The 24,117-nt window shown below is 55.1% G+C and overlaps 14 protein-coding genes and 1 non-coding gene across 15 annotated transcripts; 6 read left to right on the forward strand and 9 right to left on the reverse strand.

Moving 5' to 3' along the window:
* The first annotated feature begins 145 nt into the window (after positions 1–145).
* Positions 146–1,845, forward strand: LAESUDRAFT_732855 (uncharacterized protein). Its single transcript, XM_040910317.1, has 5 exons — positions 146–934; positions 991–1,079; positions 1,140–1,309; positions 1,381–1,494; positions 1,554–1,845. The coding sequence occupies exons 1-5, from the start codon at positions 460–462 to the stop codon at positions 1,618–1,620; spliced, it is 915 nt and encodes a 304-aa protein (XP_040757545.1). The 5' UTR covers positions 146–459; the 3' UTR covers positions 1,621–1,845.
* Positions 1,846–3,527: 1,682 nt separating this feature from the next.
* On the reverse strand, positions 3,528–5,308 carry LAESUDRAFT_70669 (uncharacterized protein). Its single transcript, XM_040906635.1, has 5 exons — positions 5,260–5,308; positions 4,596–5,208; positions 4,154–4,534; positions 3,690–4,048; positions 3,528–3,631 (listed from the first exon to the last, which is right to left on the reverse strand). The coding sequence occupies exons 2-5, from the start codon at positions 5,109–5,111 to the stop codon at positions 3,562–3,564; spliced, it is 1,326 nt and encodes a 441-aa protein (XP_040757546.1). The 5' UTR covers positions 5,112–5,208; positions 5,260–5,308; the 3' UTR covers positions 3,528–3,561.
* A 557-nt stretch (positions 5,309–5,865) lies between these two features.
* Positions 5,866–6,706, reverse strand: LAESUDRAFT_667531 (uncharacterized protein; the record flags this gene model as incomplete). The annotated part of the gene is made up of 2 exons (XM_040905315.1): positions 5,866–6,176; positions 6,502–6,706. Coding segments are annotated over 2 exons (516 nt in total), but the record flags the coding sequence as incomplete, so codon positions are not given.
* Positions 6,707–6,887: 181 nt separating this feature from the next.
* Positions 6,888–6,958, forward strand: LAESUDRAFT_t101. The gene has a single exon. It is a non-coding gene; the product is annotated as a tRNA-Gly (tRNA).
* A 442-nt stretch (positions 6,959–7,400) lies between these two features.
* On the reverse strand, positions 7,401–8,338 carry LAESUDRAFT_732856 (uncharacterized protein). Its single transcript, XM_040910318.1, has 2 exons — positions 8,321–8,338; positions 7,401–8,258 (listed from the first exon to the last, which is right to left on the reverse strand). Exon 2 carries the CDS (start codon positions 8,255–8,257, stop codon positions 7,526–7,528), a length of 732 nt encoding a protein of 243 aa, XP_040757548.1. The 5' UTR covers position 8,258; positions 8,321–8,338; the 3' UTR covers positions 7,401–7,525.
* Positions 8,339–8,471: 133 nt separating this feature from the next.
* Positions 8,472–9,443, forward strand: LAESUDRAFT_70731 (uncharacterized protein). The gene has a single exon (XM_040906654.1). It carries the CDS (start codon positions 8,706–8,708, stop codon positions 9,402–9,404), a length of 699 nt encoding a protein of 232 aa, XP_040757549.1. The 5' UTR covers positions 8,472–8,705; the 3' UTR covers positions 9,405–9,443.
* A 1,605-nt stretch (positions 9,444–11,048) lies between these two features.
* LAESUDRAFT_816840 (uncharacterized protein) lies at positions 11,049–12,949 on the reverse strand. The gene is made up of 3 exons (XM_040914817.1): positions 12,736–12,949; positions 11,786–12,680; positions 11,049–11,726 (listed from the first exon to the last, which is right to left on the reverse strand). The coding sequence occupies exons 2-3, from the start codon at positions 12,588–12,590 to the stop codon at positions 11,269–11,271; spliced, it is 1,263 nt and encodes a 420-aa protein (XP_040757550.1). The 5' UTR covers positions 12,591–12,680; positions 12,736–12,949; the 3' UTR covers positions 11,049–11,268.
* A 127-nt stretch (positions 12,950–13,076) lies between these two features.
* LAESUDRAFT_753463 (uncharacterized protein) lies at positions 13,077–13,954 on the forward strand (the record flags this gene model as incomplete). The annotated part of the gene is made up of 7 exons (XM_040911775.1): positions 13,077–13,095; positions 13,160–13,248; positions 13,324–13,351; positions 13,421–13,434; positions 13,505–13,639; positions 13,707–13,805; positions 13,868–13,954. The coding sequence occupies 7 exons, from the start codon at positions 13,077–13,079 to the stop codon at positions 13,952–13,954; spliced, it is 471 nt and encodes a 156-aa protein (XP_040757551.1).
* Positions 13,955–14,866: 912 nt separating this feature from the next.
* Positions 14,867–16,546, reverse strand: LAESUDRAFT_718499 (uncharacterized protein; the record flags this gene model as incomplete). The annotated part of the gene is made up of 4 exons (XM_040907441.1): positions 14,867–15,163; positions 15,223–15,665; positions 15,734–16,172; positions 16,244–16,546. 4 exons carry the CDS (start codon positions 16,544–16,546, stop codon positions 14,867–14,869), a joined length of 1,482 nt encoding a protein of 493 aa, XP_040757552.1.
* A 116-nt stretch (positions 16,547–16,662) lies between these two features.
* LAESUDRAFT_71025 (uncharacterized protein) lies at positions 16,663–17,947 on the forward strand. Its single transcript, XM_040906749.1, has 3 exons — positions 16,663–16,987; positions 17,143–17,522; positions 17,627–17,947. The coding sequence occupies exons 1-3, from the start codon at positions 16,778–16,780 to the stop codon at positions 17,817–17,819; spliced, it is 783 nt and encodes a 260-aa protein (XP_040757553.1). The 5' UTR covers positions 16,663–16,777; the 3' UTR covers positions 17,820–17,947.
* Positions 17,948–18,277: 330 nt separating this feature from the next.
* Positions 18,278–19,255, reverse strand: LAESUDRAFT_71068 (uncharacterized protein). The gene is made up of 2 exons (XM_040906786.1): positions 18,498–19,255; positions 18,278–18,362 (listed from the first exon to the last, which is right to left on the reverse strand). The coding sequence occupies exons 1-2, from the start codon at positions 19,057–19,059 to the stop codon at positions 18,331–18,333; spliced, it is 594 nt and encodes a 197-aa protein (XP_040757554.1). The 5' UTR covers positions 19,060–19,255; the 3' UTR covers positions 18,278–18,330.
* An 801-nt stretch (positions 19,256–20,056) lies between these two features.
* Positions 20,057–20,686, reverse strand: LAESUDRAFT_732867 (uncharacterized protein). Its single transcript, XM_040910319.1, has one exon. It carries the CDS (start codon positions 20,510–20,512, stop codon positions 20,252–20,254), a length of 261 nt encoding a protein of 86 aa, XP_040757555.1. The 5' UTR covers positions 20,513–20,686; the 3' UTR covers positions 20,057–20,251.
* A 181-nt stretch (positions 20,687–20,867) lies between these two features.
* Positions 20,868–21,644, forward strand: LAESUDRAFT_732868 (uncharacterized protein). The gene is made up of 2 exons (XM_040910320.1): positions 20,868–20,972; positions 21,024–21,644. The coding sequence occupies exon 2, from the start codon at positions 21,241–21,243 to the stop codon at positions 21,415–21,417; it is 177 nt and encodes a 58-aa protein (XP_040757556.1). The 5' UTR covers positions 20,868–20,972; positions 21,024–21,240; the 3' UTR covers positions 21,418–21,644.
* A 1,153-nt stretch (positions 21,645–22,797) lies between these two features.
* Positions 22,798–23,006, reverse strand: LAESUDRAFT_732871 (uncharacterized protein). Its single transcript, XM_040910321.1, has one exon. It carries the CDS (start codon positions 22,997–22,999, stop codon positions 22,820–22,822), a length of 180 nt encoding a protein of 59 aa, XP_040757557.1. The 5' UTR covers positions 23,000–23,006; the 3' UTR covers positions 22,798–22,819.
* Positions 23,007–23,377: 371 nt separating this feature from the next.
* LAESUDRAFT_732873 (uncharacterized protein) lies at positions 23,378–24,047 on the reverse strand. The gene is made up of 2 exons (XM_040910322.1): positions 23,508–24,047; positions 23,378–23,395 (listed from the first exon to the last, which is right to left on the reverse strand). The coding sequence occupies exon 1, from the start codon at positions 23,997–23,999 to the stop codon at positions 23,751–23,753; it is 249 nt and encodes an 82-aa protein (XP_040757558.1). The 5' UTR covers positions 24,000–24,047; the 3' UTR covers positions 23,378–23,395; positions 23,508–23,750.
* Between the last annotated feature and the right edge of the window lie 70 nt (positions 24,048–24,117).

Here is a 24,117-nt window from a genome sequence, read left to right on the forward strand (position 1 = left end):
GCAATGGCATTCTTGCGTTGCTTAGTGTGCCATGCCTTCACACGCCGAGCCGCGTCTTTATTGTTCTTCATCTCAGCTAGGAGCTTGTTATCTGCAATCTCGGTACTAAACGCAGACTTCTCCAGGATTCAGCCCCAGTCCTGCGCACGATCGGCGTGAAGTTTGATTTGATTCGAAAATTCATATACGTTGGTCACCACCGATAATAGGTACGTGCACCGCCTAGAAACACAACGTTACAGGTCGAATGCACTCCGAGAGGCGAAAATGTCTGTCGTATGCACAATGCTCAGTAATTAGCCTTGCCCGCCAGTCTGCACGGCCAGGTAGAGCAGCTTTGCCATTGCAGGACTGCTCCGCTTGTCATCATGCCTTCTTCATCGACGTGGACAATTCATCTCACCTGCATCTCAACAGACCTCACCCGCTACCTACAATACTGTGTCGGAGCAGCCCGCTATGACTTCACCAGAACGTGAACAGTCGCGCTACATGCCCATTCCAGGGCCGCCGCTGCGCTCAGCGATGAAACACTCATCCTCCCCTATCTCTCGGCCCGATACGCCCGGCTCGACATCCATCAAGTCTCCTCTTCTCTCGACCTCCAATCCTATAGCACTCACTTCCTCCCCATCTCCACTAATCTCAACGCCTCTCACGGCGTCCCCGGGTCCGCCGTCCCCGCTCGTCGCGGCGCAGGGTTACACGCCGAAGGTATCGTTTGACACGCTCGAAAACCCGCAGGCGAGCATGTTCTCGTACACGCTGCATGTGCAAAGCGACGGGTACAAGAGAAATAGGCATACGCGCGTGTTCCTGTGCGCGAGTAGCCCAGACGAGAGCGGGACGCAAGCGCTAGATTGGGCGCTGGAGAGTCTGGTGCAGGACGGTGACGAATTGATTGTATTTCGTGGCGTGGATACGGAAGTGCTTGGTATGTCCTCCATGTTACTATCTTCCGGGCGAAGCGTCACTGACGGAGCTATGTAGAGAAAGACCATGATCAATACCGCGAAGACGCCCGTGAGCTGATGCGGTATATTCAGGAGAGATGCGTCGAATTTGACGCTGAACGAAAGGTAGTCTTATAGCATCCTTATGCATGATGCATATTTTCGAGACTGACGCTTCTCTCGCAGCTCTCGATTATCGTTGAATATATTGCGGGCAAGGTTCCGGAGACCATTGATCGACTCATTTCCCTCTACCGCCCGGACTCAATAGTCGTTGGCACGCGTGGACAGCGCGGCATGATGCAGGCTTGGGGCGCGGCGTTCGGCGCCCCAGGGAAGATTGGCAGTGTGTCCAAGTGCGCTCTTGCTCAAAAGATTTGTGTTACACGTTGTTGCTGACTATGCATGGCTTGCGCCGTTGCAACAGGTATTGCTTGAGCCATTCGCCCGTACCCATCATCGTAGTGCGTCCAGAGGACAAAGTACGCCGCTCGATGGCAAAGCGCCGGGCGGATCCCAAACGCGGGAAGCATTTCGATGAGTGCGTGCCGCCCGAGATCTTCGTCCACCTCTCTGCATCTTACTGACTACTGCGTAAAGACTCTACAAGACTCGAACGCATGCCGGCAGTACAGGCGTGCCGTTTACTGCGACTATGACGCGATGACTGCGTAAATCACTGTCTCTTTGTTCATCTCACTCGGTGGCTTGCCACGACGAAGTTTCCTTTTTCCTTACTCTGATACGTTTCTCAAGCAGTGCTCTTTCCACGAACCAGTTCCATCGCACTTGCTATTATACATAAGTATTTGTATGTTATGAATATTGTATCCATACACCACGAATGCGATGCTTGTTCTCGTCAATCGTGACATTGAATTTATAATCGTACCGACATTCGTTTTTTTAACGTCTCAGACAGTGGTAGACATAATGCATAAGTACTCAAATCTGCGTACTTGAGTTCTGCTCTTCTTCATCTTCTTAGGATACCTCTCACCGTGACGACAAATGGCTGATGGCTGACTCCATGTACCGCGCTGTGTTCACATGCTCACAGTTCCAAAAGCTGAGCAGAATGATAAGCGAGATCTTTGTTCGGAGTCACGATTAAGAATGGCCAATGTCTGTCGGCTCTACTAGATTTCCCCTTCATCATGCCTTCCGCGGGAGGAGGGGGACTGCCAGTCATGTTTAATACATGCTCTTCTGAACCATGAGTAGCGCTGCTATTATTTATGCAAACAATTGTAGCATAGCTTTCACAGATTGAGAACAAAGACAAGAGTGAGGTTATAGATTAAAAAGACCGAGGGATCCATATATCACCAATAAGCAAACAGTATTATTTCCTGGAGGCAGCTGCCCTCGTCTTGCCAGCCCGCACCACTGTCCTCTCTGTCACTTCCTCCGTATCCAAAGCCACTTCTGCGCCCGCATGCGCCCTCGCCGTTCTCCGTGTCGCCTTTGTCCTCACCGTCCTCCCAGGCGTCGGCTCTTCCTCCGGGCCAGGCGTATTCTCCTTGTCACCCACGGGTGCCCCACTTTCCTCCATAGTGGAGCCTGGAGCCTCCGTGGTAGCAGCGGCAGCAGCTGTCCCGGCCTTCTTCGCTGATGTGGTGCTGCGCGTGCGCGACACGCTCTTCCCTGTGCTGCCGGACGCTGCCGTTGTCCTTGGGACCCCAGTTGCCTTGCGCGTACGAGGGAGGGGAATAGGAAGGCTGTCCTCCTCCTCTTTGACTGTGCCAACAGGTATCTTGCTTCGGACGGTCCGTCGCACGCGAGTGGTCGCCGGAGCGCGACCTGCCCCTTCTGCTTGAGCTGCATCCGCCGTACTAGCTTCTTCTGCAACCTCTTGTAGCTTCGCTGCGCGACGCGTTGTCCTTGGCGTCGAAGCGGGCGCTGGAGGTTCCTCGGGGACGGGCGTCCGGCGTGTTCGGCGGACTGACTGTGTCGCAGCAGTCGTTGGCGTCACAGAGGCTTCAGGTTCTGGAGTCTGACGCGTTCGCCGTGTAACCTTCGTCACAGGGGTTGCATTTTTACCGCTCGCACCTGTGCCTGCGGACTTGCCAGCAGCAAAAGTCGACTTTGCAGGCTATAATTGACGATCGTTATTTTCGGTCTGTGCAATACAAAGTAATCAGTCGAACATACCAATTCAGATACTTGATCCTCCTCCGTCCGCATTGTTCGTGCACGGGTCGAGTGAGGAATGCTAGCTTCCTGCATGGCAGATCGCTACATCAGCATCTTGTAGCACCTACTTGAGCATCGTAACGCACCTGCTCGCTTTCTGCCGTCCGCGTCCTTGTCCTGTGCACAACACGGGTACCACCGACATCAGTCTGGGAACTTGAGCCTTCCACTGGGACACTTTCCCCCGGAGCAGACATCGGTGCTTTTCTAGGAGCTGTCGCTGGCCGAATGGCCGACCGTGGAGTCTTTCTTGGCAAACTGGCAACGGCAGTACCTCTTCCCCGTGCAATGCGTGAAGCTGCAAGTCGAGATACCTTGGTCCCCTTCGAAACAAGCTGCCGTTGAGGCTCCTGTTTCAAAGACTCTTCCGCCGGTTGTTCCATCGCGGCCTTCTTCCATCCAGCAGGTGTCGCTAGCAATTCGCCGACACTTTCCAAGGCAGACTCCTCCATGCCGGCGATAGGTCTCTCGCGGAGAAACATCTCTCGGACGCCGTCCATCCGCGGCGTCTCCTGCACACCAGATGCTCCCTCTTGGAACATTTCGCGCATGCCGGAAAACCTCGGTGTGGAAGGAGCCGCGCGTGAAGAGAAGAGATGTCGGAGGTCGTTTAATTGTGGTGTCTGAGGAACTTCGAGCGGACGAGACGGGGTGGCATCTGCGCTCTCCTCCACCGTTTCGAATGGTCCATTTACGGCTGCTTCGTCAAACTCTGCATCTCTTTCTGCCTCAATATCTACCTCGTCTTCCGCTCCAGCTTCCAAATGCTCATCCATCTCTTCCACCATTTCGACGTCCTCCTGAATATCCTCCACGCCAACCTCCGCCTCTTCATCTTCTCCATCAGCATCAGCCTCTTGCCCCTCTACATCATCCTCTCCTTCATATCCCCCCTCCTGCTCCATCATGGCGTCTCCCTCAAATTCCGGCCGCCCCTCAACCTCCTCCTGCACCCGGACCATCCTGCTCTCCTCTGCATCCTCCTCCTCATCCCTCTCCCTTGCCAACAAAGAGAACCCTCTTCTCTTCCTCGGGCTCACCGACATCCTCCTCGACAGCTCCCCCGTCTCCACACTCTGCCGGCGCCTCACGCCCTCCACCATGTGGCGCATACGTGCAAGAAGCACCTGCGAGTCCTCCGCGTTCTCCTCCTCTTTCACTGACACGGCCACTTCCTTCTCTTCAGCGGGCGGCGGCCCCAGCGGGTTCTCCGAGGACCCACTGGGTTCGTTTGATCTGGCGGACAGAATGCCTGTGTTCGCGAACAACGCGGGCAGCATGGGTGTGGACGGCGGGAGGAGCGTTGTCCGCCTCGATCCCGGTACTTGGCCATTGAAGAATGTGTCGGGCGTCCTCAATGCTGATCGTCGCCTCTCGCGGATGGCCTGCGTAAAACAAACAATGTCATTAGTGTTATTCATCGTACTTGACTGAACACCAACTGACCCTTCGTTCCTCCACGGACACCTTCCCTCTCTTCTTGGGCGACGGCTCCGGAGCCTTACTCTCCTCCTCTTCGGTCGTCTTCGTTTCCTCAACATGTTTATGTTCCTCGTCCTCCGCAGCCTCGGTATCGTTCAGCGGTACGACGATGTCTTCAATCTTCCAAGGCTCGACGAGACGCACGCGGCGAGGTCCTGACACGTCGAAGGTGCTGGACGTACCATACATAGAGGTGTCACTACCTTGCGTGCCGGGACCCACGGAATAGCGTAGATTGGGTAAACGCACGTGGCGGTCAGCGATGGTAAGCTGGGGTGTCATGAATCGGCCAAGAGGGCGGGAAACATGTGGGGGTGTGAGCGGGGCAGTCTCGGGTCGGGAGTCTCCTTCGTTTCGAGAATCGTGCTCTTCCTCTTCATCGTACTGTCCCTGGTACGTCGAGTGCCCTTCTTCATAAACTTCTTCGTACAAAGGTTGTTCATTCTCATCCTGCATTTCATGGTCATGCTCATGGTCCATAGTACCATTGGCCTCGGCGTTGTCGTCATAATCCTCATTTTGTGCCTCTTCATGTTCGTCATGACCATCCTGGGTAGGCTCCTCGGGGGCATTCTCTCTCTGCACTAGAATTCAGTTGGACGCACGTGATACATGAGCTGAAACACACCTCAAGAGATGCAGCACGAAGTGCCCATCCCAAGCCCTCCTTCACAGCATCCAGACTACGTCTCCAACTCGACATCGAGGTCTTCCTATCGTGCTCCTTCGTCTTCACGACCTGCTCCTCGTATTCCTCTCCTTCCTTCTCCTCCTCGCGAGACTGCTCTTGGATACCCTCCATCCCCTCCTCTTCATCATCTCCCATGATACTATCCTCAACCTCCTCTGCCTCCATCTCCTCCTCCCGCTGCATCTCCTGCCTCAGCGCCGCACGCTGCGCAGAGCGAATCAACACCGCGCGGTGGAGCGATGGACGTGAACGGCGCACCGGCGTGCGCGGAGGCGCCCAAGACTGCATCGGGATCAAGTGCGAAGCACGCACTGGAGTATGCTTGGTAGGCGACCGCGGCGGTGTCTGCGGAATAACAGGCGATGGCGGGACCGGCAGATCAGCCACGATGACGTGGTCAAGAATGACGAGGTCCTTCTCAGACTCGAGCACACGCGGACAGTCGCTCTCCACCAACACGATCTCCTCGCTCTCCTCCTCACCGTCTCCATCCTCATACTCGTCATCGCTATCATCCTCATCGCGTCCACTCCTCGCGAAGGGCGCCTTGAGTGGAGACTGCAGTACACGGAGGTTCGCGCGCGGGTCCGCAGAAGGGCGGGGGGTGAAGACATGTGCGCTGTGAATCATCGACATGCGCAGCGCGCGCCGGCGGCGACCCGGCGTCTCGTTCGCAGAGGGCGTCGGTGGGAGCGCAGCGAGCGCGGGGCGGAGGTGCTTCGGCGGGTAGGTGAAACGGAAGCGCTTCTTGTGGATGTCGAGCGTCGTGTTATTCGTTAGCGGGACGGTAGTTGGTGGGCTGTTGGGAGGGGCGGGGTATACGGGGCAGTCATCGATAAGGAGCCCATTCGTGCCTAACACGATTAGAAATGCCTGTGTGATGAGATGCAAGGATAAGCTAAAGGATTTGAAGCTAGGAATCACAGAATGGTGATGACGTCGCAGAACTCCTCAGCTTTCCAACAGCAATGCGACGACGTAAACAGAGACGTCACGAAATACAGCATTAACGCGTCCAGCGCAGAGCATCTCAGCCACAGTTACGTCAAAGCGAACGCAGGTGCACGAATCGCACACCAAAAGTATATTCTTGAAGAATGTTCAAACCTAGAGCACACTCCGCGCATCCCCGCAACGAGCCATGTACGGTAATCCGGCCACACAAAAAAACCCACACACATACCTTATTCTCCTCATTAAACACAACCTTACAATGCACCGCGCTCACACTCGGATAATACAACCGAATACTGCATGCCGGGTCACGTCCGACCGTCACCTCGGGCTCGTCAATCGGGTACGCAGCGACGACGCCGTCCGGCTCGTGCCGCTTCAGCAGCGCGAGCGTCCCGTACCGTCCAATGTCGGACGTGTCGATGTCCATGTACAGGTGGGGTGTGAAGCTGAGAGATGTGGGAGGGGAGGGGTAGAGTGTGGCCTGTGGGTGGGCGGTGATGGATGGAGGCAGGAGGCAAGGAGTGCTTGGGGAGAAATGAACACCGAGGTCACTTGACCGCGACGCGTTGTATACACCACTTTATATTAAGCGGGAACAACTTTACCGCGCATTAATGGGGTAGTGGTAACCTGGGTCGTTGCCATCGACCCGCCGGGGGTTCGATTCCCCCTTAATGCATTCACGATGTGGAAGTTTTTCATGTTTTTGTTTTGTTTTGCAGCATCATCCGTAACTCTCGTCTCTTCTATTCCCGTCTCCTAAGTGTGTGCCAAGCAATGACAGCAACGCAAGCCCATTCAAACAAGTTCAGTAAATCATTGAATCCGAGGTTCAAATTCAAACTCGAGTCTTAGACCCGTCTTTCATTAAAACCAACACTCTCGTCTACAAGTAAACAATCCAGACCAAAACATCAAACGCGATGATCAACTAAGGATACACAAGTGTGGGGCAATACAGCAGGGGTATGTAACAAGCTCCGAGCACATCGCACAACACAGGCAGGTATAGGTGTGGGAGTGTATGTACGAGGGGATAGCGATGAGGAGACCGAGACGAAGTAGGGGGGAGAGATTAAGGCGAGTGTCCTACTATAACGCGGGACTAGGATTAGTGAGGAGAAGGTGGATGGATAGACAGACGAGGCCGGGTCGGCATGAAATTCTCCGTGTGTTCTTTCGTTCGTTCGTTTTGGCGTTTTCGGCGCGAGTCCAGCCCGCAATGTGGCGGCGGCGGCGGCGCCATCTAAGCACGCTGGCGCTCCGCGGCCCTCGTCAGCGCAGCCAGCACAATCTCCCACGCAACATCCATAACGCCCCACAGCTCCGCATCAAACACGCCCAGCGCACACACGTTCCGCCACAACCCATTGATCACCCTCGTGCAGCCCATCAGCGCCGGCAGCGCGCCCTGCGGATGACCCGCGGCGCTCGACGCGAGTGAATGCGCGAGCCTCAACAGGCCCTCGCTCGTGAACTGCGAGATGTACGCGGGTCTGCCGGCAGAGGAGGAGGCGGCGCCGTGCGCGGGGGGGATGACGTTCGCGAGCGGCGGGAGGAGCTCCGCAAGCAGACGATCCGCGCGCTTCGTATGCAGATACGCGTGCAGCATCTCAAACGTCTCCGCGTTCGGCACCGTGAGGGGTACGACCGGCAGCTGGAGCGAGGCGGTGCGGTTCGACGGGCGCGAGCGCGGGAGCTGCGGGAGCAGCGTGCAGTGCACGGCGAGCACGAGCGCGTGTGCGGGGAAGAGCGGGAGGGTGGCGGTCGACGAGTTCTGCGATACGAAGGAGCCTGCGGTGGGGGTGTTGGGCGCGGAGTGCGAGGCGCGCGAGGAGGAGACGGCGAGCATGTGTGTGGGGAAGGAGGAGGACGCGGGCGGGGAGGCGACGGGCATCATGGGCACGTCGATGGTAGGCGGGAGACGGGCGCGCGGGAGCGAAGTGGGGTAGGTGAGCAGCTTGAGTGCGCTCAGCATGCTAGACAAGTCAGAAATTCGCGTCAGTTTCAGTGCGATGCGTAAAGGGAAGTCGCTACGCACTATCCAGCCTGTGCAGCGAGGTGGCTGCGGATGAATTCGATGGACACGTCTGCGAGCTCCGGGCTGAGCGCCGCGATGGTCTCGCGCGAGACCTCGGAAAAGGCGGGCCTGGCGAGGTTGCGCGGGAGCTGGAGGCTTGGCGGGAGAGCGGGCTGGGACGACATGGGGAGAGAAAGCTCGGGGACGGGGCGTGCTGCGACCTGGAACATGGCGGCGAATTTATACTAGTGTGTAGGTGTACTTGGAGGGCGGTGCGATACCGAGGCAGGCAGGCGAAGGGTCGAATTACAGGCACGCGAGCGCGCGGGTAGTAGGGTTTCGGCGAGAGCTAACTAGGCGGTCTCGGGTGGTCGTAGAAGGAAGAGCGAGAGATGGTTGCAGGAGAATGAGGCTGGCTCGAGTTGGTCGCTGCGGTGAGGAGGTGATGAAGTCTCGGCTAGCGGTGGCCATACTTATACACTGGAGGGAGTTCCTTGGAGGGTATAAGGTCGGGACGGAGCACATGGGCTGGCGGAATAAGAGGATCGACAAACTGGGCGACTCGCTTGTGTCGATTCGGGCATCGTTCTGGCGCAGATCACACGTGCTACGTCCTCATCTGGCCTCCCTTGTCGTCCACCGCTCTCCTCTCGTCTCTCCCTCGTCCTTCGATCCCTCCGCAATCAATCTCTGCGCTCACGTTCGCTGTCTCCATCGCGACTTGGCCTTGTACTTCGCCGCCCTGCCTGCCTCTTTTGCCCCGGCGCTTCCCGACTTGCCTTATCACGTCAGCGAAGATTTCACCCGAGACATTGTGGGCGTCGTCGCTGCGGCGACAAGAGCACGTTTCGCTGGGCCGATACCTGGCGCTCAACGTCAAGGCTTCTCCTTGTACTTGCTGGAGCAGCGACAGGCCTTGACTCTGCGGCTTACGACAACGCCTGCCACAAGAGGGATAGCCACTTGCCTCTGTGACGACCGGTGCTACTCCAGATTGCGATCTGCCCCAGTCCATCAAGATTCCTCGAAGCCACGGAAGGGGCCGCATTCGAATCTAGGGGAAGCCCATATTGGTCCAGCGAAGAGCCTCTACGCCCCCACGTGATCCTGAACGGACGCGACCGCAGTGCGATGGACGCGTTTCGGCCAGCCGGCGGCCAGAGGAGTTGTTGCGATGGTAGCTTAGTTGAATGTGGTACGGTTCAAAGTGCTTCCTGTACGAATCCTGGCTGCAGATGTCTCCACGAGAGGTGAGGCATTCGGAGCCGGTCGCGTAGCAGCCACTAGTTCGTGCCTAGTCGCGATAGGCCAGGGGAGAGAGATCTCGAGCAGAAGATGCGACGACCATAGCAGCATCATCGCGTCCACTTGCGCCGGCTGACGGAAAGATCGACGAGTACTCGCAGACGGGTGCGCTGAGTAACGTCGTGAAGTGGCGACGCGTCTTCGAGCATCCTCTGAGGAGGGGATTGTTGCCTGAGTGCGCGGCTGCGTTCGAAGGGTCGTCGACGTAGATACCGTGCTGGTCGAGTAGAGTACGAACGTAGTACGTCGCCTTGAGAGAACGATGCGATGATAACACAATGAGAGCGTACAGAGAGAGCCTACTCTCGTGGCTTATCCGAAGACGTCGCGCGTGACCAGCTGAAATACTGATCCGAGTGCACGAGTAAAGTCCAGGGGGAAAAACTCGCTCCATTCGTAGGCGGGATGGCGTCCTTATATACATGCAAATGACAGTGGATTGCGTAGCATAGAAGACATGGGGTATGGGGATGCAGTCGCGTGAGAAACTGCTAACTATGGTAACTGTTTAGACATAAAAGGAAACATTGAACTCATTCCCGGTACGTCCAGACGATTGGCACTGGGGAGCGTTGTCTCGGTGAGTTCGGACCTCCGCGGGGGACCGAATTTTACGAGTCGCAGTACGCAGAACAAGGTCTCCATTGCATCGCCTCCCAGCCCGTGCAATGCTGCGTCCTACGGGAGGAAACAAGCCAGCGCGTCCCAATCCAGCAGGCGGATTGCCGTATAAGGAAGGACGAAAGGCGGCGAGCGCGGACAAGTCCAGCCACGCGTTTGGCAGTCGACTTCAGTGGCCGTATACGGCCTAACTCGTCCCTGCTGCTATAGCAACGTCTGTCGCCTTGACAGTATCTAGAGGTGTTTCCTTTGTCCGCATACTGAGACCTAGAATGAACTACATTTAGATATTGTGTCTGATGAGTATTTTTGGGTCTCTTCTGCTACATAGCGGATCTTTCTGACAAAACCTTGCCACGGTATGCGGCCCTGGCTTTTCAAATCATGCTGTGGCAGAAGGTGGCGTTCCGGTGGCTTTTGATGTGACGAAAGTAATCAGAATTGGCTTCACAATTTGTACGCATGTGAGGGGGGACATTGGCTGCCCACTGCAACATCCCACATATCACTCCATACGAACAAGAGATAAGTAAATGATGCTCGGTGAACTTCTTGGAGCGCATTATGGACATGATGAGTAGCGCCTTCGAGATTGTGGCTAAAGTCGCCAAATATTGAAGACATTTTAGGATCGCCGAAACGAGCACGTAAGGTAGCAAAGATGATAGGGAAGGATACAAGGTTGCATTGGACGTGAGTTTTGTGCTATTATTGTGCCTATGCGAACCCTTGATGACACAGTACGTACCGTTGGGAGATTAACAAGACTTCAGATTATCTTCCTTGGCTTCATTGTTGCCAACCGTCTCGCACTTGCTGTAATGTCGAGTCATAGAAGTTCTCTTGGATAATCACAAGCCAGACATAATATATAGAGCAGCATTTTTAGCAAGCACATCAAGTGCAGATAAGTTATCTGTGACTGTACCCTCGTACAGATGCCACATAGAATGTAGTATCAGCAACGTTCTCTTTCCACCATTGTTACCACAGACTGTGGTGTTTATCACAGAAACAACATAATGAACACCGAGTCTTTCCACTCAGTTCGGATTTCGAGACGCAATAGCAGGGTTTGCTGCCGCCGACAGCCGGCGCTTCTTGAGCACAACGTTTCCCGTAACATGTAGGATGCCACGAGACTGACAATGTGAAAATGCCACCGAGAGTCTCTGAGCAATTGCCTCCTCCAGCTGACCGTCTTTTGATGAGGAGCCAAGGTGCTGCTTGCCCAGATACGGCAGTGCGAATTCGACGTGGGCCATGCGCAAATTGCAGAAACGCGGGTCGCTGGAGAGCAGGTCATCCAGCTCCCACCACTCCCCTACAAGTACTTCGATCCCATCGTCCGCGAGCTCGAGCTGCAAGGAGAGGTTGAGCACAACGAGGGTGTTGCTTGAGATCAATGAGAGAAAGTCGACTATGGGCGATGCACCGGAGATGTGTACGCCGCTGAGACCGACAGCAGCGAGCTGAGAGAACATGGCCTCTCTGCACAATCCTTCATATGCCGCGCACTGTCAGCAAGAAAACCTGATAAGTAAGCGTCGTCCTGCTCACCTTGTACATACGATAGCGGAACATCCAGACGGAGCAGAGAAGACCCAAGAATTCTCAGGAACGATGGAAGCGAAGAAGGAGATCGCTTATCAGAGCCTTTCACTGAAAACCGTGATAACGAGCGACGGGTCTCCGAACGAAGAAACGATCGAAAGAGGGCGCTGCATAGTTCTTCGCTACAGCCAGAATCGATTTGGAGAGATTCTAGCCTTATAGAGTGTCCGGGAGAATGTCCAAAGGGAGGCGGGGTGACTGTGTCGACCCAGAGATTCTGCAGATTTAGATGAGACAATCGGGGAAACGCAGTCAACGTTTCTCGAAATTCGCCGAACGTTTCGAAACGGCACTGGCTGAGCAGCAGCGTTGTGACAGAGGAGAAGACAGCGAAGGATATGGAGGGACGATTGGCGGAAGGAAGCATGGACCATCTGGCCGCTCGTATTTCCAGCCTTTCGACGTTCGCCAGAAACTTCGCCGGAATCTGGAACGAAGCGCGGTATATGTATTCGCCTTCGGTTGGTGCAGATGCGGATTCGGGATTGGCTGGGGCGGGCTCAAGCAACCCATGCCCGAACAATCCCAGCTCCCGCAGAGTCAAAAGATGATGCTCCATGTGAGCCATGCGACAGGTGCGCACGAGGAGCTGGAGGTCACTGCGCGAGTACAGATTGATGCGCTGATATAGAGCTTTGCGGCACCGTTCAACCCAAGCTGCGCATACGAGGCAGCAAGCGACCAAGCTGCAGCGGTCGTCTTGCAAACAGTCGATGATGATGTCGAAAAGCTCCTGTGGAAATGAAGCCATACGGGGCGATTGACACTTGCACCGCGATGAACCAGTACTTTGATGAGCTTCAGCGCCTGTCAGTGTGACGGAGGGCAAATGTATGTCATCCTTCAGCATCCTCAGTTGTGGATTTCATAGAGGTACAATGTTGTTTCTCACTTACTGGTGTCTAATAGGCTACGGAAGCGTCCAGGGAGATGGAAGCAATAGCGATAGTAATAAAAACTTCAGCCGGACGGAGGGATTTTCACAGTGCCGTCAATTGCCCGTGAGATCAAGATATTAAAAGGGTGCCTTGCACTTCTATCTATCGTGAATGTGAATGATAATACAGATTCTGGAGGGTGAACGTTGAACCTTTGAACACCTGAGGGAGGGGAAAACACGTTCGACAAGCACAGCCATGACCATAGTAATGATCAAATAGTAGATGCAAGATTCTCACGATATCGTGTCATTTGATGCTGAACCTTGATATATTGATGGACATTAAGTTGTCATACTATGTCGGTACAGTACATAAGTATGAACTGAAAGAAGACAAGCGAGAGCGATTCTAATTGAATAGCAGTAAGGTATACGTGCAGGTTTTACGTTGGCATTTGCGATCAAAGACAAAGATCGTGAATCGCCTACAGGGACTCATGACAGGCGCCTTGAAGCAAAGGAATCGGTGGTTCGTAATGCTCTTCGCGAACATATTTAATCAAGTTGTTCTCATTCTTTCATGGTAATGGCGTGATGCCCATAGGCCCGTCCTAGTCGGCATTCATTCGCAAGTGGGTCAATGTGATGGCGCGGCCGTGCATATGCCCGTGCTGAGATGAAGTAACTGCGTCAATGAACAGAGAAGTACGGGGAGGTACGTTAATCGAGGGAGAGCAACTAGAGTTTGAAACAACTCTCTGATGACGCCTACTCTGCAGCGGTAGAGAAGCAAGGTCGTGACAGATGAGAATGCACTGAACGTGCTCGGAGATCGATGGGTCGAGCGAAGCCGTGACCGATCGCCGCCTTGGATCTCCAGCCTTGTCACGTTCATCGACCATTTTCGAGGGACCAAGAGGGTAATACAATAGGTCAACTTGCGAAAAGTGTGACCTCATATGATCCATGCACAACGTGCTCAAAAAGAGCTGCAAATTCTGGGAGTTGGCGAGTGCAACGCGGCCGTACAAGCGAACGCGACATCGTTTGGTCCAAGCACTGCAGACGAGACAGCGAGCGGCCAAGGTGCGCGCATCTCCCGCCGTAAAATCGATGACGAGATCAAAAATCTCTGTGGGAAAATATAGGCCGAGGGATTCGCATCTTCTGCTGACCTAAACGCAAATGTGAATGAGACACATCAGCATGAGCGAACAAAGAAAAAAAGAGAATAGACAGATGAACCTCAAGAGAGAGAATTGGCCATGCAACTCGCTCGTACAGAAGCCGGCGGCACCGTTCAACACAAGCTCTACAAACAAGGCAGCAAGCGGCCAAACTGCGATTGTCGCCTTCCCAAGTTTTCGATGATGTCGTCAAAAACCTAGGGGGGGCAATATCGCCATTTGAGCAGCTCAGTGTCGTCAATCGCTTACAGAAAAGATGGGGCGTTAGGACTTAGCAAATGTTGTCGATGAACCTCAAAGTAAACGAGTAGATGCACGACAGCAAAGGTTGTGGCCTTCTGAGAAATATGGCTCCATGCACAGGCGTAGAATGCTGCTGATAACTGGCATGCTATTAGGCTTCATAGAGCGAGGGGGTTGTGTACCCACAGCCGCAGAACGCTATCGATGTACGTTACATGAGCGTCCTTTCTCACGAGACATAGAACTCCATGTTTGAGGCTAAGGGCTATCCTACCACGAGCATCTCAATCGCAACCTTAGCTTCAAAGTTCAAGGAGCATTATCACTGCTCGAGCGGCGCCGGATGTGATCTGTGACACGATCCAACTGGCAACGTGGCGACGGAGGAATTTGGCGGTAGCCGAGCCTGTGACGCGGCTTTGGTCGTCAATGTGTAGTACGTCTAACAGAAAAAATCAGCACGGCATGGCATGAAGCACTTTTCAACCCACTTTACGAAGAATCTGCCGTAAGGTACAAACGCGCTCAGACAAGTTGGCCATCGTATTGAATTTGGCATTAAAGATCGAACCGCATGTACAGTCTTAAGCGGGGCGATGCATTTGCAAAGAACTACACGCCCATCAAGTCGACCATCAGCCTCGAAAAGACCACAAACATAGCATTACCGAACAAAGCATTCGCACACATGGCTGACTCCCACACCAAGCGCAGTCTTCATTTCTTCGGAACCCTTTTGATTGGTCGCACAGCAGGCGCAATCACCGGCTTCTTGCTGAACAACTTCGCCCGGGTGCTCGCCAGTGAATACTCCCGATTCTCGCCTTCCGCTGGCTCCGTGCTTGTCGACGGTAAGCTAGGGTAAGAGAGTGAGGAGGTGGTTTCCCGATCTCTTGACTGCTCCTCTGAACGCGATGCTGACCGAGCAAGGGGATTGGGTGCCTCGGGACCGTAGTTGAATTGTGATGGGAAGAAGATGCGAGGCATTGCCGATTCGTGTTTGCGCACAGACGGCTATGCGTCCAATATCATGAGAAATGAGACCATTAGATGAACAAGAAAAACTAACTCACACTAGACTCGCTCCCTGATATCATCGGCGATGGTGGCCGTTGACTGTTGCTCTGGCCGTTGCCACGTTTTGTGATAGCAGTTGCGTTTGATAATACAGATTCAGATAGTCCGAATAAATTTGACTTTCGTCCTTGCGAGACGGATGTCGGCGATGGCAGCCGCTGATTGTTGCTCTTGTCGTTGCGACGTTTTCTTGTAGCAGCTGCTTTCGGTGGTAAGAATTCAGAAAGTCCGGGCAAGTCGGGCTTCCGTCCTTGCGAGACGAATGTCGGCGACGGCCTGGCCTCTCTCCTCGGCTTCTTTTTGCGACCAGCCCACACAGTTCGCTCCAGAATTTCCGCTTGAAGCTTGACAGCCTTGAGCGTTTTGCGTAGCGCAGGAATCAGATCAAAGTATGGCATGCGATAGACCTCGAGGGTCGGGCTATGGATATATGTCCATTCTAAATAGATGAGGCACCACGGGGCAAATCAGAACATGAACCTCCGACAAATACGTAGCGAAACGCACCCGACAAGATCCACTTGTCTCCAGTGTCTTCCTCTTTGAACACTATCTTCTTCCTCCCTTTCTCGTCCGTTTCGACATCTGCTCCACGCGTCACGATCAATGAAATGGCCGTCTTCATCTTCAAGCCGACCTTTGATCGTACGACAGAGGATTTTGCCAACGACTTGCTCATCAATCGCATGAACGATACATTCAGCCTGGGTGATCCAGGGCCACGGGCTGGCGCCGGACTATACGGCGGGTCAGGCCATGGGATGGTTACCTTCCAAAGCAACGCCTTGGGGACCGCGCGTAGAGCAAATCCCTTCGCTTTCGCAGTCGGAAACAAATGGTAAAGAAGCTTCTGCGGGGTTTTCGCAGCGGGATGGGTGGGATCGACCGGGCCAGTGAGGTTGCAGTACAGCAACGGTTTGTATGTACCAGGAGTGGTGCGTCTGAACTATGGCGTTCCATTCTCATCAGGCCCGCTACATCAATAGCAGAGACTAGCAAGAGCGTACGTTCAAAGACCTGAGCTTGGAAGTCTACCAAGTTCGCGACATTTGTGCATGAGTGCAAGCGGTGACTGTGGCGCGAAGATGACATGAAGCGCCGAAAGTGTACTCGGTCGTTCGCTGACGCGTCATTGAGCCAACCTCTGCCTCGGCTGTCACTGCTCCACCCAAGAAGCGTCCGCCCCTCCCCATCGCGTTCACACAGCCTGACGACCGCCATGCGCGGTTCCGCCTCAACCACTCGCCCGTCTCTGCGCCGCCCTCGCCCTCCAAGCTTCGAGGCCGCCCTCGCCGGCAACGTTACCAGCGCCATCGCCATTGCGCGAATATGCGACCGCTCAGCGCTAGAACATCGAGACGGCGAGGATGGCCCTACCTGCTGCAGCTGGGAAACACCGCGGTCACCGTGCGCCGTCAGTCGTCCTTGTCCTTCATTGCCTCCGTCCGTCTCTGCCGAGCTGCATCTGCCTATCAAGTCGCTCTCCCTCCGCCCTTCAAAGTCGTGAGCCGCTGAGATGGGTTACGTCTGAGCGCTACGACAGCAGTTGCCATGGCCGTGTGCGCGTCCCTGGAAGCTAATAGCCAGTACCAAACCATCCTCGTCCGGTGCATCGCTATTGGCCGGACGACGAATCCTGTCCTGTGGCGGTCGACGCTCTCAATTAGCCGTTTTGTTGCATGCACATCCATGCTGACAGCGACCATTCTGCAGCGCGACGGGTGCGACTCGATCGACTCCATCATGGCGAGCATTCAAACGGCAAGTGATCCGCCTTGTTAGGTATTGAAGACTCTAAAGTTTCATAGTATCATACTTCCGTGAACTGCGTACGCGGATATGATCCCCACTCACCAATCGCCTCCATGGACGTTCGTCCGCGCGCCCTCCCACGCCCGTACTGCGTCGACGCACAGGTGCCCATTTTCACTTCATCCCTCTCGCCGCTCAACTTTCCGCTCACTTGTCAATGTGCCCACGGCAGCCTCGATCTCGGGCCGCACACTCAACTCGCCAACTCGCGGTCATCGAGATGCATGCCGAGCACGCCGCACGGGACAGGCCGATGTCGATGGAGACGATGGCGCAGGGTTTCGAGACGGCGCGCTGGACGGCAACGAGCTGAGGACGAACACGGTGCAGACGTGGTACGACGACATCATCGAGCGTTGCATCGCAGAAGCGCGCCGTCGTGCTGCACGCGTCGGTGTATAACGTGCCGCGGCGGGCCTTCATCGCTACGGGTGTCGAGGCACCGTCGGACGAGGCGGCGCTGGACGGGACGTACGGTTCTGAGGTATGCTATCTCGCGTCTTTCGGTCCTGCTCTCATAATTCCTCTGTACTACTCACATTCAATCCAATATATTTCTTCATTCTCCAAACGGCCAATCCGACACAGGCGAGACCGCAGGGCCCCGCTGGACGCGTGCGTCGTCACTGCGATGAGCCCCTCGCGCGCTCACATGCCACATCGTGGGCGAGTCGAAGGCCTGCGACACGCGACCGAGCGACGTGCAATTGTGCGCGCTGGGAGGACGCGTACCCCACTGCGCCTTCTCTTATTCGCCGGTCATCGCGTCCGTCAGTGCTAGCGAGCACTCTTACCTTGGGCGGTCGACGCCGCTCTGCTCGAGGCCAAGCCTCCTCACTCATCGTGTGCGCACCCATTTCGGTTGCGCGCCTGCATGCTCCTCAGCAACCTCGGGCGCGCTCGGGACCTCACCAGCTGCGCAGCGGCAGCGTCACACCATTCACGGTCGTCCTCGCCGTGCCTCCTACGTATGTTATGTTTAATCCAATATCCTCTTCCCTACGCTATGACATCCATCCATCTACCCAAACCCCCTTCAAATCCATCCCAAGGTCTTGATCAGCCCGGGCAGCCTGACCGCGACCGCGACGTGAGGCGAGGAGGCAGATGCGAGACCGGCGGTGCGGACGTACCTGCTTGCGAGGCGATGAACGCGTTCTGTGCGGGAAGGCGCGTGAGCGTGAGCGACGGGCGATGGAGAGATGTGCGGATGGAAAGGACTTACGAAGGAGCGGCGGATGCCGCAGCGTCCAGGTCCGGGTCCGAGTCGGCGCGGATTCGCGGGTTCTTGTTCACATGTGCGAGGTGCGAGGTGCGAGTCGTCCTGGCGCGCGTTAGTCGAGTCAGATGGGGCAGACGGTCGGCACGCGCAGCGTACCAGGATATTCCGAAGAACAACGCCGCCCCCGGGAAAACCGCAAGGAACGGCCAACCGGAAAGTCGTGTGGACGGAACTTACGAGAGGAGCGGCGGATGCCGCTGTGTCCAAGTCCAAGGTCCGGCTCGGAGGTTTGCTGTCGGGTGTCGGCGCGGTGGGTTTGGTCTTGCGAGACGTGGGCGTTTGGTGGACGGGTGAAGAGCGGTAAACTGCGTCTGGGCGGGTCCTCAGTGGACGTCGCGCCGGCAGCAGAGCGCTGTTTGGGAAAAGACGTGCATGGGCACGGGCGAAGTGAAAGCGTTTTCGTCTGCGCTAACCCCGGGGCGCGATATACGATGGTCAGCGCGTTCGTGTCAATGGTCGGGGGGTGGGGGTGAAGACTCGCATGCGTGCGCGACGCTATGACGGAGTGGGTCTTCAACGTTGAGGCAGCGACCGTGCACTGTCTTGAAATGTCTGATTCGGGTTGGTTGAGCGTGTGGGAAGCGTCGATGGTTGCATCGGACGCAGGCGTTCGAGAACAGGATGGGCAAGGTGCAAATACAGTGTGCCGACTAGCATAGCTTCGCCGTCGTCCTCGGCGATCATGTTGAAGCCGTCGACGGAGTTGACGGACACGGGGAGAGACTCGTACCCTCGTCATCGCAAGCGGGCCTCATGAGGGCAGCACAGCACCTGCTCCGTCTCAAATGATGACACGAATGCGTCGGTGATTGCGCCAGACGTGGGCACGCGATATCCACAAGACGGCGAGGGAGCGTCTTGCAAAGCGGCAGTCTGGCTGCAGCCGGAGAACTGCCAGTGAGCGTGTCCACATCAGCGGTCGAGCGGAGAGGGGCGTATATATGAGATAGCTCATTTAGACGAGTCCCAAATGCCGTGATGCGGTCGTGCTACCTCGGAAAGATCGCATCCATCGGACAGAGCGATCTGGGAACGCTGATGACTAGCGCCAAACGCGGGCTTGCGAGAATCTACCGTGCGAGGGACGTGACCTGAATGTAGCGACTATGCGCTGGGCAGCTGACGATCAGGATGGCGTCGGGGAAAGCATCCTTGCAACGGCAACACGCTGTCTGCAAAATAGCTGTGCATGTGAGTGGTTGTGCCTAGAGTGGGTATGCGATACGCACACCATATCTTGCAAAGAAGCGGTGGGCCGAGGCCGGAAACTTGCAGTTGGCGTATCTGCATCAGCATCCGAGTCAAGAGCAACCTCGGGCTGGAAATGCCAACTAGGCGCCAGACCTCGACATGTAAAGGCTACAGGATGGGCCGGGCGACGGACATGTCCCGAATGCATTGGCCATGGGGTGGAAAGCCGAGCATCGTAACAGCCCTGGACGACTGTGTTGAAGCTGTCGGCGCTACGCGTACTAACTGGGAAAGGTCTCGCGTCGGTTAGTGTGGTGAGTGGAACACGTCCGCCGTGGCGTCAGACACGGGCACCGCAATGGTACATCTCGCGAATTCGGTGGTCTCCTGCTGGCAAGCCGACTTTCGCAGCGGTCTTCTCGCGAGCGCGCTAAAGCCGTTAGAAACTGCCTATACATATTTTTCGCTGCCTGATAGTATGAAGGTGTCGATAATGTTGTGCGCTGGCGATCGAGACGGGCGATCGTGAATTATTGACCGAGCGCGGGAGAATGCGACCGGCGTTCTCAACGAGGACTCTGCTACTTCATCGTTGCTCGATTCACGGGCTGAAACATTGCAGGCGGCGAGAACGTGTCTATATATCAGGAGACGTGAGCGCAAGCCAGGTGATCAATCGTTGTGTGCACTTACAGTTTGAGACGGTGCGAAACCGAGGCAGGAGGTGCGGTCGGGCTTACTTATGCACACGCCGCACGATTACCGGAAAACAAATTGGTCAGCAACGACGGGACATGAGAGGACTCACCGAACATGGCCACGGCGAGCGAGGGGTGCGTAGACTCCACGGCGGGCGGGCATTCAGGACCAGTGCAAAATGAGAGTGGAGGAGACGGCGATGTGCATGTGAGGGGTGAGAAGGCAGATGTGAGGAGGGGAGGGGAGATGCGAGGAGGGAGGTAGATAATGTCCGCCGTTCTCAAGCTTTTCTCACCAGGCATGCCGTATCACACAGGAAGTCTTCTGAAGAGTCAGCAGGCAATGCTGCCGGTGCCGTGCATTTGGCAATTGCAACATTCCTTGGGCCAGACCAATGCCAGTGAAAGAAGGTCACTAAATGGGCTCACCTGCATGCTCTGAGCAAACTTAAAAACAGGACGGATACTTGAAAGACTAGAGGGTACACAGTATGACTCACGGTGAGGAATGCGATTATACGGATGTTTCATTCGAGCACAAGCCGTCACCATTGCGAGTGTAGAGACATTCGCTCGGCGCCTTACCGCGTACTGCTCCAACGAGCTTCTCGAATGGTCCACGACCCGAGAACGGTCTCACGAGAGTCAATAGAAGGCAGTCCAAATGTGAGTGTACATGCAGGAGAATAAGTGCAATGTGCCGAGGTTGGGCCTCCTCCGTGCAGACTGGGGCTAGTTCGTTAATGAATGCCAATTGTGGCTCCTGAGATGCACCAGAAGTCATTCGAAGTTATACGTATATTAATAATCAGACCTTGGAGAACCAAGAAGGCCGGGCATCAAGGGGAATGCACCCACGAGATTGCCTTCGCGCGACAAGACAGCCGTCGGATTGATGGATCGCGCGCTGATCTGCAACGTTTCCTGTCACGCGTCACTCATCGACGGGCCCAGAATCGACGAACCGAGCTGAGCTGACTGGGTCGACAAAAGTTCCTCGGAGGGAGCTCGGAGCTGTGAGATGATTCGCAATGTCGGCGTGGGTGCGGCCAACTGAAATTAAACCCTATCCTGGAATTTGGAACCCCGCTATGGTGGCGGGCTCCTGCACAGATCGGCTGTACGCCGGCCTGGATGCCAAAACGGGTACTGCCAAGCTTCGGGTCCCGTGCCACTCTGACCAGCCTTGCACAACATCGAGCAGGTGATGCATAGGTACCCAGTCAAAGAGCTGTTAATTCAATTTGTGCCGGCGACTTTCGCATCAATGAGAATCATATCGGACAACGCACCTGAGCAGAGTCATCCAGAAAGAAAGAAGATGATATGGCATGGTAGATATAATAGCGATATTCTGATGTGAACTTTACTGCAGCCCATCAGAACGAGATGCGGATGCATCCACGAGAGTCGGATTCAAATCCAGAACATCTCTGACAGGTCTACCATGCAATGCCGCCCTCTATGACAAATTTGAGAGTGATCTGACTCACCTTGTTCACGCCCGTTCCTGTGAACACTTTTCACCCCGCACCTCTTCCTCCCTCTCAGTTTTTCCCTCCCTGTTCCTCCATACCATGCTCTCCCTATTGTATAAGCTCAGATCCTTGCTGGGACGGCTTACCTGTGTCTGTCACGGTGGCCCTGACCATGCAAGCGAGATCTCGAAGTTCAAGAAATGTAGAGCGTCGGACCAGTGAGCGTGTTGCTGTGGTGCACCAGTCAGTCTCAGAGGTAGATGGTATGTCCGTAATGCCTAACGGTCTAGGAGCCCGGTAGAGTGCGAGTATGACTGAGTTAGGACGCGTCAAGGGCGCGTCGAGACAAAAGCGCTCGACGGGCATTGTCATCACGTGAGCGCGAGCAGGACGGGATGTTCTCTGGCTCGCGGCTCGACATTGGCTCATTTCTTCGTGCCATGCAACCATTGCGCGCTCGACTGCTTGTGCCCACTTACTCCCAGATCAACGCGCTTCTAACGTCATCTTCTGGACACTCACACTCATGCGGCGCATATGAAATCAACGTCTCGCATGCGACTGGGCATTCTGAAGGTTCAACAGCTTGACCAGGTCCGCTTTTGCTTAACTTGCTTGTCTTTGATTCGTGATGGGGCATCGGAATCTGGGAGACATTCGAGGTAAGTCTAGATGGGCCAGACAGCTTCTGATCAGTCCATCCATTCACTGACTGTCGAACCTCAAAACAGCGCAAATTTAGTAAGCAGAAGACGCGTCGAGGGGGACACCGGCTGTCAGCCTGTACCGTCAACGTTCCTCCCTCGACGTTCACATTTCACCTGGATATTGGTAAGGTCAGGCCCAAGATATTCTTGATGCTCGCTCATTGTCACTAATCTGCTCTCACATATGAGCTAGAGCATTATCTCCTATGCATGCAGTGTGCCTCTCGATGGGCAGTTCCCCTCAAGGCTCGATTGTCGGAGCATCCACGCTCAATACGACCGTTGAGAGGATGCAAGCATGGCTATCCACAAATATGGCAATCTTACTGTGAGATACCGGCTCTGATGCTGTCGAAGCTTGTGAACTGACCTCTGGTTGCTCGAAGCAATAACGAACACAAGCCGGCCAAGCAAGCTTGCTGCACTTACCCGTCACCACGCCCTGCTAGCCACGGCTGGCACCGGAAGCCACAACGGTCGCAAACGCGCAAATGTAGACATACCGACCGTAAGTCATCATGCTGACTCAAACCGTATTTGATAGTCGCTATCGCAGAGCTGTGCTCACGGGCTGAGAAATCTGCAATGGCTGTAGGTGCGTACATTTCGTGTGGATATTCCAAGCATGTCTTCCGGTGGGCAACAAAACAACATCGGGAGCCGCTTTTGCGCGAGATATGGCGTCTGGGCTGCGGAAGATGGAGAGCGCGAAGCTATCAATTGCGCTCCCATTCAGATCGAGATTACCGGTGCGTGTCCTGCGCTGTTCGATGGAGGTGATTCTGACCACCTGCAGGTCTCGTGAATGCTGCGTTGAATAGCCACATTCAGACGGTGCGGGTCATGTAAGAAGGCAAGCCTATAGGAGATCTGAACGGTCCCTGTTCACCGGACCGTCTAGCTCAAGTGCGTGCTGAGCAACAGTCCAGAGCGACGTGCGATGTTGCCACAGTTCACGGTCGTCGTGTGCCCATGGGCGACGGCAGCGGTGTTTCTCCGAGGTATGTACACATTCTCCCTTCATGCTTTTACGGTCCTAGCTTATAAAATCATGCCTGCCATCGTGTCCCGTCATGTTGTATTCACTCACTCGGTGAATATCTGTGACGGCAGCATTTGAGGGGCGATCGGAGTCACGTCGGGAAGAATGGCACGGAGGACAGCCATTTGACGAGTTGCGATAAATCCGCCAGGATCGGGGAGATGGATGAGGGTGAGTTGGCGATCTTATGATAGGGAAGGGAGGATGAAAGAGCTCTTCATGATGTATGTAGCAGCAAGAATACAACCCCCGAGTACTCGGTAATACCATCTAAGCCAGCTGTGGCCGTTATAAAAAGGGGAGTAATAACATTGTCAATACACCTGTTTATGCCCCATCCACTGTCCCTTCTCCAATATTCCACGCGGTCGTCTCGTCATCTGATTGACAAGCATTTGTATCCGTCCAGCCCACAGGAACCCCGGCCAGAATCCGACATGAGTGCGCCTAAACCCACGAGGCGATCCATGCACCGGCCCTTCATATCGCTGAACACGCGCACGAATGCTCGTCCTCAGTCGGTGGACGGGCCCGTTCCAAAGGCGTCCTTTCTCACGAGACATAGAGCCCCGTATTTTGGGCTAAAGGCTATCCTACCACGAGCATCTCAATCGCAACCTTAGCTTCAAAGTTCAAGGAGCATTATCACTGCTCGAGCGGCGCCGGATGTGATCTGTGACA

The sequence above is a fragment of the Laetiporus sulphureus genome (assembly GCF_001632365.1).
Source record: "Laetiporus sulphureus 93-53 unplaced genomic scaffold LAESUscaffold_110, whole genome shotgun sequence".
In the NCBI taxonomy this organism is placed as follows: Eukaryota; Fungi; Basidiomycota; class Agaricomycetes; order Polyporales; family Laetiporaceae; genus Laetiporus; species Laetiporus sulphureus.